Raw genomic sequence first — 18583 nt, forward strand, 5'->3', positions numbered from 1 at the left:
ACCAGGACCTACCTGTGGATCTTGAGTTCCTCTCTTACCCCCGCCCTCCTGGAACTCACTTTTCACACTGAATTACTCTCTCCTGCTGTCACCTGTGCCTTACCCGTGTTATTTTCCCACCTCAGTCAATGTCCTCATCGGGGTAACTCCTGCCTTTAACCCTTCGCTGAAGACAGCACATCCAGGAAGCTTTCGTTGACTCCCCATTTTTGCCCTTCTTTTTATGCAAGATTTGAGTGTGTCAATGATGGTGTAGTATGGGGTTACTTACTTGCTTCTTTCTAATGGCTATGCGATGCTTGATAATCAGTCTTTAGCAATATTTGGCTTGTTGTGGTTATAAAATTTTCAGAATCTTCTCTTAAACTATGGAAACAGCCTGTTAATGACTGATAGACATGTGTGCATGTCTTTAATTTTGCTTCTGAATTTTGAAGAATTTCATTTACCTCATGAAAATGCTGCAATATACTATTCCACATTACCATAAAAAGTATACTTTAATGCTTGCAAAAAGAATAGGCATTGGAGCTTCTAGGTTGGAACTTCTTAACTTCCATCTTTCTGGCTTAATCAATTATGATATTAAACTTATTTGTGTATTAGTACTTCATTCTAAAAGAACACTCAGTTTGGTCTTCCAAATCACTAATCTTCGTTTCAGCAACAGTAATCTCATTTTTATTTGATTTTTTGCCCTTTTCTTAGAGCTAGGCGTGGCAGGATGCGTTTATTTTTAGGAAGGCTTTCTTGGGCTCCGAGGCTCCTTTTTCAGAGCAATCTGTTTTTGTTGCTGGGGAGGTGGCCGTTCCCTACGTGAATGGGATCGGATGCAGCTTCAAAATGCACATCGCTTCTGTTTCTTAAATCAACCCCATCTCGCCTGCTGGATACGGAAAAGGTCCCGAAAGATTTTTCATCTACTGATGAAAAACTTACCTGACTTCCCTCTCTGATATTATCAGTATTAAAATATATATTCTTATTTTGCATGACATTGAAAAAATTAGGTCCACCAGAAATTCTCAGAGCATTTATCAGGTAAAGTAAATGGCAACCCTTACCATTTTATTATTGCTTTGTAGCCAAATATGGGTGTTGATGAAATTAGTCTGGTAGCAAAAAGGGATAGCTCCACACATCACCAATATGTCCTTCTGTAGGAATTTGATCCCCCCCCCCCACCTTCCCTGCTGACAAGTGCAGGAGACTTACCTTTACACACAGCTGTCTGGACTTTGCTACTCCATCGCCCAGAGCTGGTGCACCTCACTTCTCTGGCTCCAGATAAAAGGAACCCCTGGCGGCAACTTAAGTGGCAAACAATCCCAGGTTTCGCCGGCTGCTTGCCACAGTTGGGGGGAGACACGGTGACACCTTTGGGCTTCTGAAAGGTGGAGCAGTGACGTTCTATTGTGGAGACATAAAGGAAAGTTAAATAACTCCTACACACTAGAAATGCCACTGATTCTCTTTTTCGCCGAAGTAATCTTTTTTCTGCCTAGGGATGAACTGAACACGCTACATGAAGCTGCACCTAACATGTATTGCAAATCATGCAACCTCTTTAGGTGGCTCGTTTATTTTGCCATGTACCCAAATAATGAAGGACTTCTGATATTTGAATCAATGCTGATGGAAACTTCTATCCTCGGCTTGATCATTCAGTGTGCAGAATCCGACTTCCTGGTTTTGAAATATAAACTAGTAAATTGGACGTTATCATGTATGAATTAAGAGATATATGCTATATGGATTAAGAGATATCTTCTGTAATCAGATTTTATGAGCCTTTTGGTGCGAACTTCAAGTAAACATACAAGGAAAGTTTTATACCCTATCTACAAATGTGTTATAACTAGGGCCACCATCTCTAATGCGCTCGTCAGCAGATGAACTGGGCAGAATGTAGCTCGAAGGGAAAATCATGGTCTTAGAGAAGAGAGAGAGAGAGAACTCATGCACACTCACATTCACAGCTATCTGTGTAAGTGTTCATTCTATTGGCAGCATTGCTCACGTCTTTGTCATATATGCCCTATATGATAACATGGATGTTGTTGGGTGCCGTTGAGTTGGGTCTGACTCATCGGGCCCCCATGTACAACAGAAAGGAATCCCTGCCCAGTCCGGCGCCATCCTCACAATCGTTTGTATGTTTGAGGCCTTGTGGCAATCACTATGTCCATCCATCGTTCGGACGCTTTCCTCTTTTACCATCCCTCCCCTCTGCCAAGTATGGTGTCCTTTTCCAGGGACTGACCTCTCCGGACAACCGGCCAGCGAACTTGAAGTGACGCCTCTCCATTCTTGCCTCTAAGTTGCATCCTTAACAGCTAACATTGATTCAGTGCCCATTCTAGTGATCCGGTCATTGTGTTAAGCTCTTTCGACTTATGGATTCACTGAATCGTTGGCAGTAAGCAGTTGTCATGATCTCCATTTACAGACGAGGGAACTGAGATGCGGAGGAGTAACTTTCCCAGGGCCCCCCAGGAAGTTTGTGGTAGCGCCTGTGGGCCCTTCACCACACTGCTATTCTGTCTCTGCCCTGACAACATAGGTTTCAAACCAAGACACTAGCCATTAAAAAAAATAAATTGCTTTGCTTATTTTAATTTTTGCACTGTGTAAGCAACATGCCTGGCCAGACTTCTGCTTTGCTCAATAGGCAATCGGAGTTGAATGTACAGTTCTAATACAGTCACTGTATGGGGCTCACTAACGCATTAGGTTTAACCCACAGGATGGAGGTTCAAACACCCTAGCTGCTCATCAGGAGAAAGATGAGGCGATCTGTTTCTTCTCTTCAGTAAAGAGCTGCAGTCTTGTTAAACTATAAGACAGCTCTACTCTGTCCTGCAGGGTCGCCATGAGTTGGAATAGACTCGAAGACAGTGGGTGGGCTTCAGTGTTTCTCTATAAATGGCGGATGATTTAAGAAGGGCATGTTTAAAATGTCAGAGTTATAAAATAGTATGGATCTTAGTTTTATTGAAAATATATTTTTAAAATGATAGTCAATATCTAGTTCTTCTACTAAGCAATTATGCAAATTTTTCCTATGTGAAATAATGAAGTAATTCATTAGGTTGATAGATTACTTACTTCTAAGCCCTTTTTCATTCCTAGGAGAAGCTCTACTTTCAGAACGTGGATTGCTGGACTTTTGATGTTAGTGTTGTGGGTCTGTAGTTTCCTATCTTCACTTGCTCATAGTTCAGCTTGGCAACAAAATAATTGTAGTTTGCTAATATAATAGGATAGCTTTTGTGTCAAATTATATGGTATATTAAAATGGATTATAAGAAGTTTGAAAGAACTTTCCCTTATTGACCTTCTAGTCATGTTTAGTCATTCTGGTCTAGTAGTGATTATGTTGAAGACATATTTCATTTTCATTAATAATTGTAAATTTACCTTTCTGTGCTTTTTCTTGAATCACTTGCCAATTTATATCCTCCTAGAAAATTGTACATAATATCAAGAGCTCACAATTTTTTTGCACAGATTTATACATGGTATTTTATAATTTTCTTAAAAAACAAACCCAAACTCCTACTACTCTTTTACTGTGAAATTCTACTTCTGCATTTTCTTATATTTAAAAATCTGTTTTACTGCTTTATTAAAACTTTCATCTTAACCATGCTTTGTCATTTATAGTTTGTTTTCTGTATTCAATACTCTTTCAATTCTCCTTGGAATTTTCCCTAACTTGAATTTCATGGTCAGCCAGTTATTTTCATTCCCCCCCCCCTTTTTTTAAAAATAATGAAAGACTTTATAGCTATAAAATTAAGTCAGGGTACATAATTTAGGCCACAATGGCTTTAAAAGTTTCTCTGATTAATTTTGAAGTAGTAATTACATTTGTTTTATTTCCCCTTTGCTAAATGAATTAATATCCTTTATCTATTTTTGTACTGAAATCTTTATATGCTTATGTCTTTTAATTTAGTTTCACATTTCAGAAAATGGTAAGAACATTAACTTTGCCACATGTGCTCCAAATAGCTTCCATTGCCTTTTAATAATGTATAACAGTCTTTTGAAGTGCAAAAATTTAATTTTGTATGTGTTAAAATCTATTGTTCTTTTTATGCTTAGCAAGTCCTCCTCCATTAAAAACTGGGGGGAAAATTTTCTAGCTCTATTACTTCATTTTTCTATTCCATCCTTTAATTTTCTGAGACGTTAATGAGGTGATATTTTTAAATTTTTGGTTTTGTGAGGTGAGGTAAAAGTCAAAACCGATGATGTTTCATATAAATTCCTTACTGATTTCTGAAGCATCTTTGTTAAATGTTATATTCTTCTATTGACTAATGCTTGTTTCCTGGTTATGGTTTCAGTGCTATACAATTCACGGTTCTTTGTATTTGCGCCATTCATGAACTACTTTAATAACGATGACTTCAGAACCCGGTTTATCATGGTGACAATGCTCATTATACCTGTGTCCAAGGGACTTTTGTTTGCACTATATGTTCATCAGTATAGGGCCTCTAGGTGTCTGAGCAAACTTAACAGCAGTTGGTTTTCTTCAGTATAAAGGACCCTAAGTGATTGGCAGTGAAGCCCACCAGCTGTTTTCATGGGAAGATGCAGCAGACTCCCCGATGGGGTGGTTGTACTGAATCCTGCAGAGATGCTAAGAGTCGAAGTCAAACAAATGGCAACGGATTTGATTTTATTTTTTATTCTTTGATGTACGTTCTATTTACTTTCACCCATCTCTTATAATGGGAATATCCATAGTACTTACTTTTGCTGCCAATTTGGGTGCGACGTGATATATTCTCCAATAAAATATAAATAAGAGTACAGCTTTCCCTTCATTGTTATACTTGAAATCCACAAAGATTCAAATCCATTTCCAATTATTGCAAAGATGTGCACAGTAGTTTAAAAATGGATTGAAGGCAGGATAATTTCACAGAAACTATACTGAATATATTATCATTTGTAATAAACGATTGGTTCCTCATAATAGGAGTTGGACAGTCACAGAGCCAGAGAAAGAAACAATTCCTTGGGGGTAAACATCCACAGTTACAATAAAATGTCTAGTCTGCAGAGCTGGGGCTCCAACCCCATATGTTTTGGGTCTTTGGGTGGCCAAGCACTACCTTTTATGGTAATGCATCACGTTTGTTTAATGCTTTGAAACATGTAAAGCAGCTAACTCTTCTTGTTCTGCTTTTATGCCTGCCGTGTCTATTCATGGTTTGGTTTCCCTTATCACTTCAGCTAAGAAGTCCTAGTGGTGTTGTGAGACTGCTAACCCCAATGTTAGTAGTTCAAATCCACCAATTACTCTGCAGCGGGACAATGAGGCTGCCTGTTCCTGGATAGATTTAATCTTGGAAGCCTTGAAGGAGCCATTCTAGCCTGCCCCACAGGGCTGCTATGAATTTAAATGGACTGGCTGGCGGGGCTTACAGTTTCTGCCTGCAGGGAAATGAAATGCTCACCAGGCCTATGTCTTCGAGTACTTTCAATAGTTTTATATCTCATTGCAAAAGAATAGTTCCTTCACTGAGCTGGACATTTTATTTTCCCGTCTTGGAGAGATTATTCTCTTCCCCATATTACGTTAGTCCATTTTCTGAGCCTTCACGTGGTGACGGGGTTGCTATGAGTTAGAATAGTCTGTATGGCAATTAGTGTGTTGTTTTATGTTGGATAGGGCCAGCATCCTTCCAGAACATACCTGCCCTTACTATTAGCCACAGATCTAATATTAGGATATTAAAAATATCACATCTATTGCTGTGGAGTCAATTCACTATGTGAATCATAGCGGCCTCTAGGACTTAGAAGCGTTGCTCATAAAGGGTCCCTAAGACCTAAAATCTTTATGGGAGCAGACAGCTTCATCATTGTCTCTAGGAGCAGCTGGTGGGTTCAAGCCACTGACCTTTCAATTAGCCAAGGGATTTCACCACTGTTCCATGAAGGCTCCTATGAATTAGATTACATTTGAATACATTGTACACCAATTTGGAAGGAACGGATAAATTTGTAATATTCCATTTTCTAATCCTGCATTCTAGTCTGTATCCATTTGTTATCGTTCTTGGCTACTGTACAGTGATTTTCCACACACAGCGAGCCCCTGTAAGACAGGAGAATTGTCCCTTAAGGTGTTCTAAGCTGTAACCCTTATGGGAACAGATTGAGTGCTAGTCTCCTCCCAAGGAGCTCTGAGCAAGTTCATGTGGTCAACCTTTCGTTAGCAGTCAAGCACCTAACCATTGAGGAATGAGGCTTCTTTACACCCATCATTCCATCATGTATCCTTGGGGGAAGGTGGTTATTTAATTACACAAGTCCCTGCATCCCCTGGGATACCATATTTGGCACATAATTGACAACAAAGAAAAAAGAACCGAGTGGTCACGGTGTTGACTCCAATGGCAATGCACGATGTCAAAGTAGATCTGTGGGCCCTAGGGTTTTCAATGGCTGTTTTTTCTATAGAAGACCACCAGACCTTTCTTCCGGGTCACCTCTGGGTAGACTTGAGTGCAGTCAAGAGCTTAACTTTCTGCAGGGACTCTGGCCTGTGGTAGGCATTCATTAAACGGTAGTTATCATCTTCATTAATAGTCGTATTGTTGTTTGTGGCTACAGTATAAACAGCAAAATTGAAAAGCTACCAAATATATTCTTTCCAGACAGAAGCCAAAGTCACGAGATACCATAACTCTTCCGAAACCTCACTGCCATCTAGTGGATTCAGATTCATAGTGATCCCACAGGGCAGAGTCCAACTGCCCCTGTGGATTTCCAAGACGGTGACTCTTTACAGGAGTGGAAGCCTGATCTTCCTCCTGCAGTGTAGCTAGTAGTTTCGAACTGCTGACTTTGTGGTTGGTGGCCCAATGCATAGCCACTATACCACCAGGACTCCACAGCAACAAATGGGAGGAGACAGTCTCATCTTCTACCCTCGGCGTGACTGGTGAGTTCAAATATTATTTGTAATTTTGATTTTTTACCAACAAGGTAAAAGTAAATTGTAATTAACAAAGAAAGGGAGTTATGAAGCATTTGTTTTAGGAAGATCCACTCAATAGACCCATTTGAAAATGTCGAGAGAGAGAGAGAGAGAGAGAGAGAGAGAGAGAGAGAGATGGAGATAGATAGATAGATAGATAGATAGATAGATAGATAGATAGATAGATAGATAATTGCCATTTAGAGATATAGACCTCACTGAGATGACACCTTGAATTCTGGTGACGTCTTTTTTGCCATTGATGAGGAATATAACAACAGTATGTACAGGCAGTTATACTGGGTATCTAATTGCAGAAATGGATGTGCATCTGTATTCATTGTCACTTGGTTTTTAGTATTAGGTCTTCACAGAAAACAAAGGAAATCAGGAGGCAAGAGGAATGAATCACAGAAGGTACCACATCCTTGGGGGCTTACCCACACACCGGGGTTCCGGACCATCCCACTGGGAGCTTCCTTGACAGGTAAGCTTAGCATTTCCTTCTAGTCTGTATCCATCATCACAGGTAACCAGGCATATTGTCTTGTAGGACATTTCCTCTGTAGAACAGCTGATGCGCCCGTGTTTGGGCTGGCGATGCCGGGGGCAAGTTCGCACTACATCAAATGAAAACAGATCACATTTTACTTAATAAGATAAAAAAAATAATGATAACAGTCAGAATACCTATTGTAAGCCAGAAGTGTCATTTTCTTAAAATTTATCATAGTAAATAATGCATTAATATTTAAAACATTGGTTCCCAGCCATTGAAAGCCTATGGCTTATCAAGTGCATTGCCCTAATAAAATCTCTGCATTTACCCCTCTGCAGCAAGGAGGGAACTCAAGTGTCTGAGGGCTCTGGCCACAAGCAGATGACGGTGGCGGTAGATTGGGGTGGTGGACAAAGTGCCAATGTACTTGACACCTTCAGCGGGGCCTTCCTGTGATTTTCCAGGCTGCCTTCCAGTAAAAAGAAAGGCTCTTTTCTAGGACAGATATTTCAAGCTCATGATCTCGTTAGTTCTCAGACTTCAAGGTCATGACGTGGGCCTTACTATGATCCCAGCTTCTGCAAGGTCTCCCAGCCTCTGCAATGAAATTCTAGCATCCTCTTCTCTGTTGGATCGACACAGTGACTGCAACAACAGGCTCCAAGCTAAGAGGGATTGTGAGGACGGTGCAGGCCTGGCCAGTGTTTGGTTGTATTGAACATAAGGGTTGCTGTGTGTCAGACTGACTCAATGACATCTAATAACAAGGGACCCCTCGTGGAGCCATGGGTTAGGCATCGTACTGCTAGCTGAACCATTGGCCAGTCAAAGCTACCAGCAACTCCTGGGAGGAAAGAGATGTCTCTTCTCATACAGATGTAGTCTCAGAAACCCTCCAGCAGGGTGGCTCTGAGGAGAAATTGACTAAATGGCAGTAGGTTTGATATTTGGTATGTTTGTTTTTAATTATTCTGTGATCACAGCTCTTTTTATTTTTATTTTATGTATTTTCTTTTTTTTTTAAGGGGACAGGAGAGGGTTGGGAAAGCTGAGCTTGAGGGAGGAGCTGCAGTTGACTGGGCTGAAGGGGTTGGGGGAGGCAGCAGGGCTGGAGGTGAGGGAGTTGTGAAGACTGAGCAGGGGCTGGTGCTCCAGGTTTACAGGAGCTGTGGAGAGTAGGGCAAAGGACGGGTAGGAGGGAGGGACAACGCCTCCAGGGAGTCAGAAGGGGCCTTGATCAAGGCTCTTGTCCTTCCAGCATTTTGACCCTTCACCCCACCCCAAAACACCTACTGCAGATCCTACTTCATGGAATTACACTTGGCTCAGGCATTAAATATCTCTGTTTTCTTTTCTTTTTTTCCAGTGTGTGAGTTCATAAATTCATACTTTTATTGAATTCTCTGTCATCTTATAGAACTACCATTTATATTTACAGTTTCATATAAATTGTATGTTTTTTACATTTTCCCTGATTTATTAAATAAAACAGCCACATGCACACACATACATATGAAGGAGTACTCCCCCCCAAAACCCCAGAATATATTTTCTTTTTTTAAAAATCATTTTATGAGGGGCTCATACAACTCTTATCACAATCCAAATATCAATTGTGTAAAGAACATCTGTACATTCATTGCCCTCATCATTCTCAAAACATTTGCTCTCCATCTAAGCCTCTGGCATCAGCTCCTTCACTCATGAACCCTTGATAATTTATAAATTATTATTTTGTCATATCTTGCCCTCTCCAATGTCTCCCTTCACCCACTTTTCTGTTGTCCATCCCCCAGTAGGAGGTCACATGTCGATCCTTGTAATGGGTTCCCCTTTTCCAACCCACCCTCCCACTACCCTCCCAATATTGCCACTCACACCACTGGTCCTGAAGGGATCATCCACACTGGATTCCCTGTGTTTCTGGTTCCTATCTGTACCAGTGTACATCCTCTGGTCTAGCCAGATTTGTAAGGTAGAATTGGGATCATGATAGTGGGGGAAGAGGAAACATTTAGTAACTAGAGGAAAGTTGTATGTTTCATCATTGCTACATCGCACCCTGACTGGCTCGTCTCCTTCGGAGACCCTTCTGTAAATATCTCTGTTTTCAACTAGTTACTCATCTAATATCCACACTTTCTCTCTCTCTTTTTTTTAGTAGCAAGCTGTATATACCAGAGTCATCCCCACAGAGTGTTTGTCCAAAACTAACCCTACAGACTCTTATACCATCACCAATGAAATGCATGATTAGTCTCCAGCAAAAGTTCCTGCAGTTAAAAAATCCCTTTCCTGAACTTTTACTTGACTTTCTTGTCCTAATAAAAATCCTGTTTTCTCCTATCATTGGAGCCTGGTAAGAGAGATAAGGAGATGTTTTCTTGGCTCCTTATCACCTGCTCCCTGTTTCCTTCCTAAAAACCTCTAGCTCAGCAGTTCTCAACCAATGGGTCACAACCCCTTTGGGGGTCGAATGACCCTTTCACAGGGGTTGCCTAAGACCATCAGAAAACACATATTTCCAATGTTCTTAGGAACTGAGACACCGCTCCTCTATCCATCTCCAGGTGGGTCTGCCCACATGCAGATACCCCACATATGAGTACCTGGTGTGATAACATCATAGTGGCAACCCCATAACATACATGCCATACAAATACAGGTATATGTGACAGGGTTGGTGCCAAAATGTACTTATGAGGAGCTGTCACACATGTGTGGAGAGCAGCTACTGTGTTGAAAGCAGCTACTCTGTTAAAGGAAGTTACTGTGTTGAAAGCAGCAGTATTGTAGGTAAAACACTTCATGAATTATAATCACTGGGTAAATGTAATATCATATACTGTAAAATTATCAACTACTCTAGGAAACTCTAATGAACTGTATGGACTGAACTATGCCATGTATCATATCATTTTTTTGCATTATTAAAGCTATTGTTATATATTATTTTCATTAGCCAACCATCCCGACAATGGATTGTGTAGAGCAGAATGTTAAAAAAAAAAGAAAATATAGTGAGGATTTTTTACAGTATGGTTTTACCTTAATAATTATAGCAGGAATTGAGAAACCACAATGTATTATTTGTTGTGAAGTTCTATCAGCTGAATCTATGAAGCCTAACAAACTTAAACACCATTTTGATATCAAGCATCTGATCTTGCCGGCAAGTATACCAAGTATTTTAGAAGCAAAGCTGATGGATGCAACAATGCCAGACTTGACACTGGTGACAAGTACCACAAACAAGACATAGCAGCCAATAAAGCTTCATATTTGGTGGCACTCAGAATCGCCAGAGTTATGAAACCTCACACCATTGCTGAGGATTTACTGTTGCCAGCAGCCAACAATATTGTTCGAGATATGATCAGAGATAAATTGGTTACAAAATTGAGTGCAATTTCCTTATCTAATGATGCTGTCCGCAGAAGAATAGATGATATACCTGCTGATCTTCTTGATCAGGTAATCCAGGAAATTAAATCTGCTCCACTTCCAATATTTAGCATCCAGCTTCATGAATCCACAGATGTTGCAAACTGTTCAGTTACTGGTTTACGTGAGGTATATTAATGATGATGACTTTAAATATGTTTTTCTTGCAAACCTCTTGAAACAACTACTGCACATGATGTATTTGACACAGTTGGTTCATTTCTGAAAGAGCATAAGATCTCCTGGGAAAAGGTTTTGGTGTTTGCACAGATGATGCTCCAGCTATGCTAGGATGTCGATCTGGATTTCAACGTTTGGTATTGAATGAGTGAGTCACCAAAAGTCATCAGAACTAACTGTGTGATTCATTAGCAAATACTATTAACAAAATCAATGCCACAGGAGTTACAAGAAGTAATGAAAACCATCATAAGTTCTGTCAATTTTGTAAAGGCGAGCACTTTAAACAGTCGACTGTTTTTACAACTGTGCAATGAATTGGATGTGCTGAATAATGCTCTGCTATTTTACACTGAAGTGAGATGTTGCTGAGAAGAAAAGTTTTAAAACATGTTTTTGAGCTTTGTGATGAACTCAAATGTTTTTTTAATCAGAAAGCAAGAGGGCAGTTCAAAGCACTTTTCAGTGATGAAAGTGAACTGCAGAAACTAGCTTGCTTGGTTGCCATCTTTGCCATCTTGAATGAGTTACATTCATTACTGCATGGACCAAATACAACATGCCTTGATTTGTCTGAAAAGATCTATCATTCCAAATGAAACTTCTGCTTTGGCAAAAATAAAAATGGATGAAAATAAAATTTACTTGTTGCCTACCCTATCTGCTTTCTTTGAGGAACATGATACTGAACCAGACAAAAGGATAAAGATGATAAGTTCTGTGAAAGAACACTTGCACATGCTTGCAGACAAAATTTCATCGTACATTCCAAATCGACCTGACACCCCATTGCACTTGCCAGAAGCCCATTCACAGTCAAAGTTGAAGATGTTCCTGAGATAGCACAGGAGGAGTTCATTGAACTTATTATCAGTGATGCAGTGAGAACTGAGTTCTCTACAATGCCAGTTACAAAATTCTGGATCAAGTGTTTGCAGTCATATCCTGTTCTGTCTGAGACTGTGTTGAGCCTTCTTCTTTCATTTCCAACAATATATCTTTGTAAAACAAGATTTTCCAGCTTGTTGGTTTTCAAGTCTAAAAGCAGAAGTAGACTTGTTGTAGAAAATGATCTTCGTTGTGCTCTTGCAAAGACTCCCCGAGAATTTTTGATCTGGTGAGAAAGAAGCTATCTCAACCTTCGCACTTAAGTTGGCTTTTTACCCATACTGTCTCAAAACGTAGCAATGTAGTTTACTGTTGTTATATTTAGACTGTTACCCATGCTACTCAATGCTTCAAGATAAATATTCATTTATTTGTCATTAGATATAACTATTTCACAATATATAATTACATATTGTTTTTGTGATGAATCACTGTTTTAATTATGTTCAATTTGTAACAATGAAAATACATCCTGCATATCAGATAGTTACATTACAGTTCATAACAGAAGCAAAATTACAGTTATGAAATAGCAACAAAAATAATTTTATGGCTGGGGTCACCACAACATGAGGAACTGTATGAAAGGGTTGCAGCTTCAAGAAGGGTGAGAACCACTGCTCTAGCTCCTTTCAAGTAAAATACCACATACCCAACTTTCTTGTTCCAGTTGTCTGCTGCCCTCTGAGTAATTTTTTTCTCATTCTTTGGAAATCTCTCTCTCCAACCCCTGTCTAGCTCACGCACACGCAGCTTGGTGAGTTGTGTGTGTCCATTATTCATGGACATGGTCAGTGCAGTATCTATCCTTGGGTCCCATTCTTGCTCCCCCTTTCTCCCAGGACCATATCCTTCATCCTCTATCATCCCCTATATGCTCCAGTCCTTACTACCACTGATTCCAAAGACCATACTCTGACCACTGTCTCCATGTTCCCAAATTACTTCTTCAATTGCTCCGACTCCAGCAATTTCGAATCCTTCTCGGGCCTCCAATCTATGTATTGCCCTCTTGTAGAGAAAATTATTTCTAAAGAATTGCCTATACTCTCTTTTGACACTTCCTTTCCTCTAGTCTCCGCTGAAACCCATTCCAATGACGATTTCCATGAAGGATGGGGAAAAGTTAAGGGGACAAGGGTGGTGGTTAGCAGAATAAAAGAAGAACGAGGAAGAAATGAAGGGGAGGGGTGGAAAAAAGAGGCAGAAGGAGTAAGACCAAGAGTTAAGAGGAAAATAAGGTAAAAGAGAACTAATAATGATCATGGACTGAGACACATGAAGCAAAAGAGAATCCCTTCTAATTGAGTGTCAAAGAACAGGCACTTTGATAGCTCATAGACCTAATCTTACTAGCATTACAGTACAAAGACAGAAACAAGCTCCTGCCAAAGTTCTGTTTGATTGGACAGCACCTTTGCACAATAAGGGTCTGAAGACAACATAGCAAACTGGAAGGACTTGTGAGCAGAACCCTGGAGTATGCCAAACGTTTGTTGAGATTCTGAGTGAGATATATTTGTGTTTATTTTTCTGTATATGCCTTTTTCCTCCCTCCATATTAGTCATGTAAACTTAACTTCAAGATAATAGGAACAGAAGTTAGAGACAAAATACTCAAAGTTCACTTTCAAGCAAAGTGCCTGTTTGTTCAAATCATGTTACTCAGCACAGAGTATGGCGATGGAGTAAACCATGTTACTCAGCACAGAGTATGACGATGGAGTAAATCATGTTATTCAGCACAGGGTATGACAATGGAGTAAATCATGTTACTCAGCACAGGCCATGACGATGGAGTAAATGAAGCAAATGTTCAGGATTAATTACTTAATAAGAAAATTCAAACACTTGATCGGGAGTTAAACCATAAGCCCTAAGCTTCTTGGGAACGGTTTGGGCTGAAATCAACTATTAGAGACAAATGAGTGGAGATTTTGTGCCCTCCCCATTTTTGCTTTTATTGAAGGAATCCATCACATAAGAAGAATATGTATTGGATGTGTCCATCATGTAAATAGAAGTATTTGCCGGTTATTGGGTATGTCCATCATGTACAGCATGATGCCATGTGGGATTAAAAGGTAAATAAGATAAATGACTATGATCAAGCTGTATAAAGTCTGGAACACCACACTAAGCTTCAGTGAAATGCTGAAATCACTCCAGCTTTCCAAACCTAGACAAAATATATTTGCAACATCTCTTGAGATGACTGATAGAAAATTTACTTGGTGTTATATAGATGCAAATTATATTGCTTTTTAAATGTTGGGTTTAATAAATTTTCATTGCCCCTCAGAGAAAAATAAAGCATATACAACATTTTCCATCTAATTATTAACTATCTTTTATTATTTTAATCCAGCAAAATTTTATTATCATTTTTACTGGGAAGTTTATTTAAAAATTCATGTATTAGTCTCATCGTTTTCTCTTTTGTGAGACAAACCAAAAAATGCAATCAATGTTTCTTGGCTTACATTCATGCTTAAGAAACTGCTCAATATTTATTTAGCCTTTTTAGAAAACAATAATTATTCTTTTAAGAGAATAGTCTGGTATGCACTAGACAATGAGAGAACCAGCTGTGGTTCTCATCTTCAAAACGAATCAGATTCCCCAGATACATCCTTCCTGTCAAGCCTCACACTGTGATAGCATCTATTCCTGAAAACAAAATAAACTGATGTTAAATATAGGGTTCTCATTATAGTCTGGATCCTTTTCTAAGGAAAAAAATAGTATCAGAGAATTTAATTTACTGTCATGTGGTTTAAGGGGGTATTATTGAGACACTACAAAAGAAAGCTTAGCTCATTAGAAAGACATGCATAATTCATGAAAAATTTTAAAAAGAGTGAAAGTGCTATATGAAAAGCACATAGGCAGAATAAAAAGTACGGTATTGGTTATTTTTCAACATTACAAAAATGTGAACAGGATAACATGAAATGTATAAAAGGCTTTATGTTTCATACTGATCTTTGATTTTTGCCTCAATTTTAGAATTTTCTTCAAGAAATATGAGGATTAACATTATTTTCTTCCCGTATAGTTACAAATTTAAATCAGATCTGCAAAACCTTACTTTCTCTATATTGTTATCAGGGGACATGGAATCCATTTTAATGCCTAGTGACCCCATGCACTGCAGAGCCACCTGCTGCCCAGTCTCCTGTCAGCCTCAGACCCGCTGCTGTGTAAGCTGATAGTTGGAGCCACAGTGTCAGTCTCTCTCTTTGAGAGGCTTCCTCTTTGTCACTGAGTCTTTACTTTTATCAGGCATGATGTCCCTCTACAGGACTGGCCACCCCTGCCGGCTAACATGCCCAAAGTACATGAGATGAAGTCTCACCATGCTCAGTTCTAAGAAGCATTCTAGCTGTAATTATCCCAAGACAGATCCATTAGTCCTTCTGTCAGGTCATCGTATACTCTCCACACGATTAATTCAGAAACAAAAGTGAATCCCTACAAAAGTGAGGTGAGGGATTCAGTCAACTAGACACTCCTGGGGAAGGGTAGGAGCAGAGCTCAAACTATCAGTTGAATGGCAGTCTGATGATGCCTTCTTGGTATCTTAAGCTTTAATAGTTGGATTTATTTTGCCATCTAGGTCTCCATAGGAACATGTGAGCAGAGTTTAATCAGGTCAAAGCTTGATTGGAAGACACCTGAGACATTTTCCAGGGTTGGCATCCCATCTCTCTTCCTCCCTGCTGATTGGACCAGTGGGCTGCTGTTTGAGCTAGTTCTTTGCATCAGTCATGTGCTGCACTACCTGTGGACCGAGCCAACCCATGGGTCATGTTGCTAGCGCTTGAGGCTCCTTTGAAAACTGCCTTGCTGTGCTGCTGTTGTGTACATCGCTTGAGTTTGAGGTCCCATCAGGGTTTGCTTTACTAAGTTCCCTGTTGGCACCCACGCTGCCTGCCTTGCCCGAGGGCAGATTCTGCTTTCTGCTTCCTTGATCTTAGACAGCAGCTGGCATGAGTTGAAAGACCTTAAGTATATTAACTGTTTCACAAAAGTGATTTGAACTTAGCTCTCTGTGTAACTGTGTGGACTAATTAGCCATTCTACCATTATATTCCTTCTCCCTGTATAAATTTTATATATATACTTATATATATAATTATATATATATACTTATAAAATCATAAGTGTCCTGGTTTTGTTTCTCTAGAGAACCCTGTCAAGCACATAACCCTGTTGGTATAAAAGAGAGACTGATCAGGGTCAAACTCTCTATGCCCCTTTGCCTTCTGCCACAGCTGGATTTTGCATCTGGTTCCTCAGTCTTTCATTGCATCGCCTGCTGATCTGAGGAGCCACCAGCACACTATCGATGGTGGACTTATTCAGCTGACTGCAGACCTGTCATCCACTAGCCTGTGGTTCTTGCTGTCTCTGCTCCCTGTTCATCAACTTCCATGTGTCAGGAGAAGCCTGACTTGAAATGGACTGGACTTACCTAGTTCTACAACTGTGTAGGCCACTTCTTGATATAAATCGCTTTTTATATACAAACACACACAAGCATCAGTGGTTTTGCTTCTCTAGAGAACCTAATGCTCTATCCAATTGCCATATTTCACTGAATCCCTCAGGCACACCATTATTTTATGTGTCACTAATAAAGAAAAAGTAGCCCAAATGAAAGGATTGTAAGCAATTGATTTTAAAGTGCATCTCCATTTCAGAGATGTCAAAATATAAAAACGCATTTCAGAATTATTGAGATATGGCACAGGTCCCATAGAACAAGCTCTAAAATAGCTAAATCCATTAGTAATCAATGATGTATCCGAGGAAAGGGCCCACGTACCTTAGTTTAGGATAACTTTACATCTAGGCAGTAGGCCTTGGTGTTGAAAGTGAAGGGATCTTAGGAAGATCCAGGGTCCTGGAGAATCTCTCGGAATTTGATTACCATTATTTTATTTACATTTGAGTCAGTTACATTTACATAAAACACAACAAGCATGCCTTTAAAAATGCAAATGCATAATGAGAATTGACAAAAGCCAGCAATCAATGTCTACATTTGTCAAAGTATTTAGCAATATGTTTGTTTGCTAAATTCAAGTATTCATTCATTCATTCGTTCACCTCAATCTTTGGTTGAAAGCACAAAGACATACTTTTTGCTCATAATGAACTCACTGTCTAGTAGAAGTGACAGACAAGTTAATTGATGATAAAAGTACGGTGTGATTGTTGTATTCTACCACATTGGTTAAACTGGAGAGCCAGTTTATCCGAATCCACTTCCCTGTGTGGTTCCAGGTGAAGGTTGGACAAGAGAGGAGCTTGTATTTGATTTGAAAGAGAGAAGTGGAGCAGTGGCCACTTTAGTCAGTTGCAATGATGGGTCAAGCAGAAATGTTGAACTTCCCTTGTTCATTTCCATTTCCACGTCCAGTTCTTCTTCCCAACTGCTGACTGAATGGCAGTCCCTCCTCACTATACAGAAGGAATAGTCCTCTTTGATCTCTTGTGAATTCTCCTTTGCCGTTCTAGGGCTCTCAGACTGAGTTGCCAGGGACTCACCTGATACTACAATTTCTCCTCTGGAACTTTAGTTTCCTATTCTTTCCACAATTGGCTAATTGACAACTCCTGAAATAAAGTGCCAATCCCATGACACACATGGTTACTCTGTTCCCTTGACTGATCTTAACTGATAGAGCATGAACTGTTCAAACAAGGGCATATAAACTTCACTTAATCCACACGGAGAATGTTGGCAATAGGAGAGGGTTTATATGGCCAAAAACGAAGGCAGAGGGACCAGATAATTAAAACTGAGGAAACAATTTACAAATGAGTGGTTTTGTGAGCATCTCTGGCCTCCTTATGCATTAGTGTCTGATGTGAAGCCTAGTGTATGGATTGTGAAGAGTAAAAAGGAGGCAAGGGCCAGACCGTATGTAGTTACGCCCTAGGCTGTGAACCCCACAGTCAGCAGTTTGAAACCACTAGTGGCTCTTCAGGAGAAAAATGAGGCTTTCAACTGTCATAAGGAGTTACAGTTTCAGAACCCCACAGGGCAATTGTACCCTGTCCTAAAGGGTTGCTACCAGTTGGAATCAATTCAATGATACTGTGTTTGGAGAAAAGTATGCCCAACTTTCCCTTCTCTTATATGGAAGATCAGCAAGTGGAAGGTTCAAATGTAATGTTTTCTCTCCTCTGCCTCAAGGTATTTGTTAGAAATTGGTAGAGATTTAATACACACAGTGGTTGTAGCTGTTAATTTCTGAGGCACATGACTGACTTAATTTCAGTAATTGTATGTATCTTTTTATGATTTGAGGCTATATAACTGAAAATGTCTTTATTTTGCTTTTAGCCATAAACAGCAGCCAGTCTGAGTTCAGAAATCAAGATTCTAATTCTTTCCCATGGGCTCTGGCAAATGTAGCTATTGTCCAACACTTACAGCTGGCAAAGAGGTGGGGCAATGCTAGTCAGATTCTATTTCCTTTGTAGGTAATGCCATTCTTAACTAAGAAAGAGGTCATCATTTTCTATTTTTCCAGAGCATTCCAAAATTTCAC

At 39.7% G+C, this 18583-nt stretch overlaps 1 protein-coding gene across 2 annotated transcripts in view; it reads right to left on the reverse strand.

The window, feature by feature from the left end:
* SVEP1 (sushi, von Willebrand factor type A, EGF and pentraxin domain containing 1) overlaps positions 1-18583 on the reverse strand; it is a 203651-nt gene that overhangs the window by 108919 nt on the left and 76149 nt on the right. For both annotated transcript variants that reach the window (XM_075560297.1, XM_075560298.1), the window contains exons 6-7: positions 7447-7626; positions 1216-1410 (exon numbers count right to left, since the gene is read on the reverse strand). In XM_075560297.1, the coding sequence (XP_075416412.1) occupies positions 1216-1410; positions 7447-7626 (375 nt within the window). The remainder of the gene's footprint in view (positions 1-1215; positions 1411-7446; positions 7627-18583) is intronic.

This window comes from Tenrec ecaudatus, chromosome 10 (assembly GCF_050624435.1).
Source record: "Tenrec ecaudatus isolate mTenEca1 chromosome 10, mTenEca1.hap1, whole genome shotgun sequence".
Taxonomy (NCBI): Eukaryota; Metazoa; Chordata; class Mammalia; order Afrosoricida; family Tenrecidae; genus Tenrec; species Tenrec ecaudatus.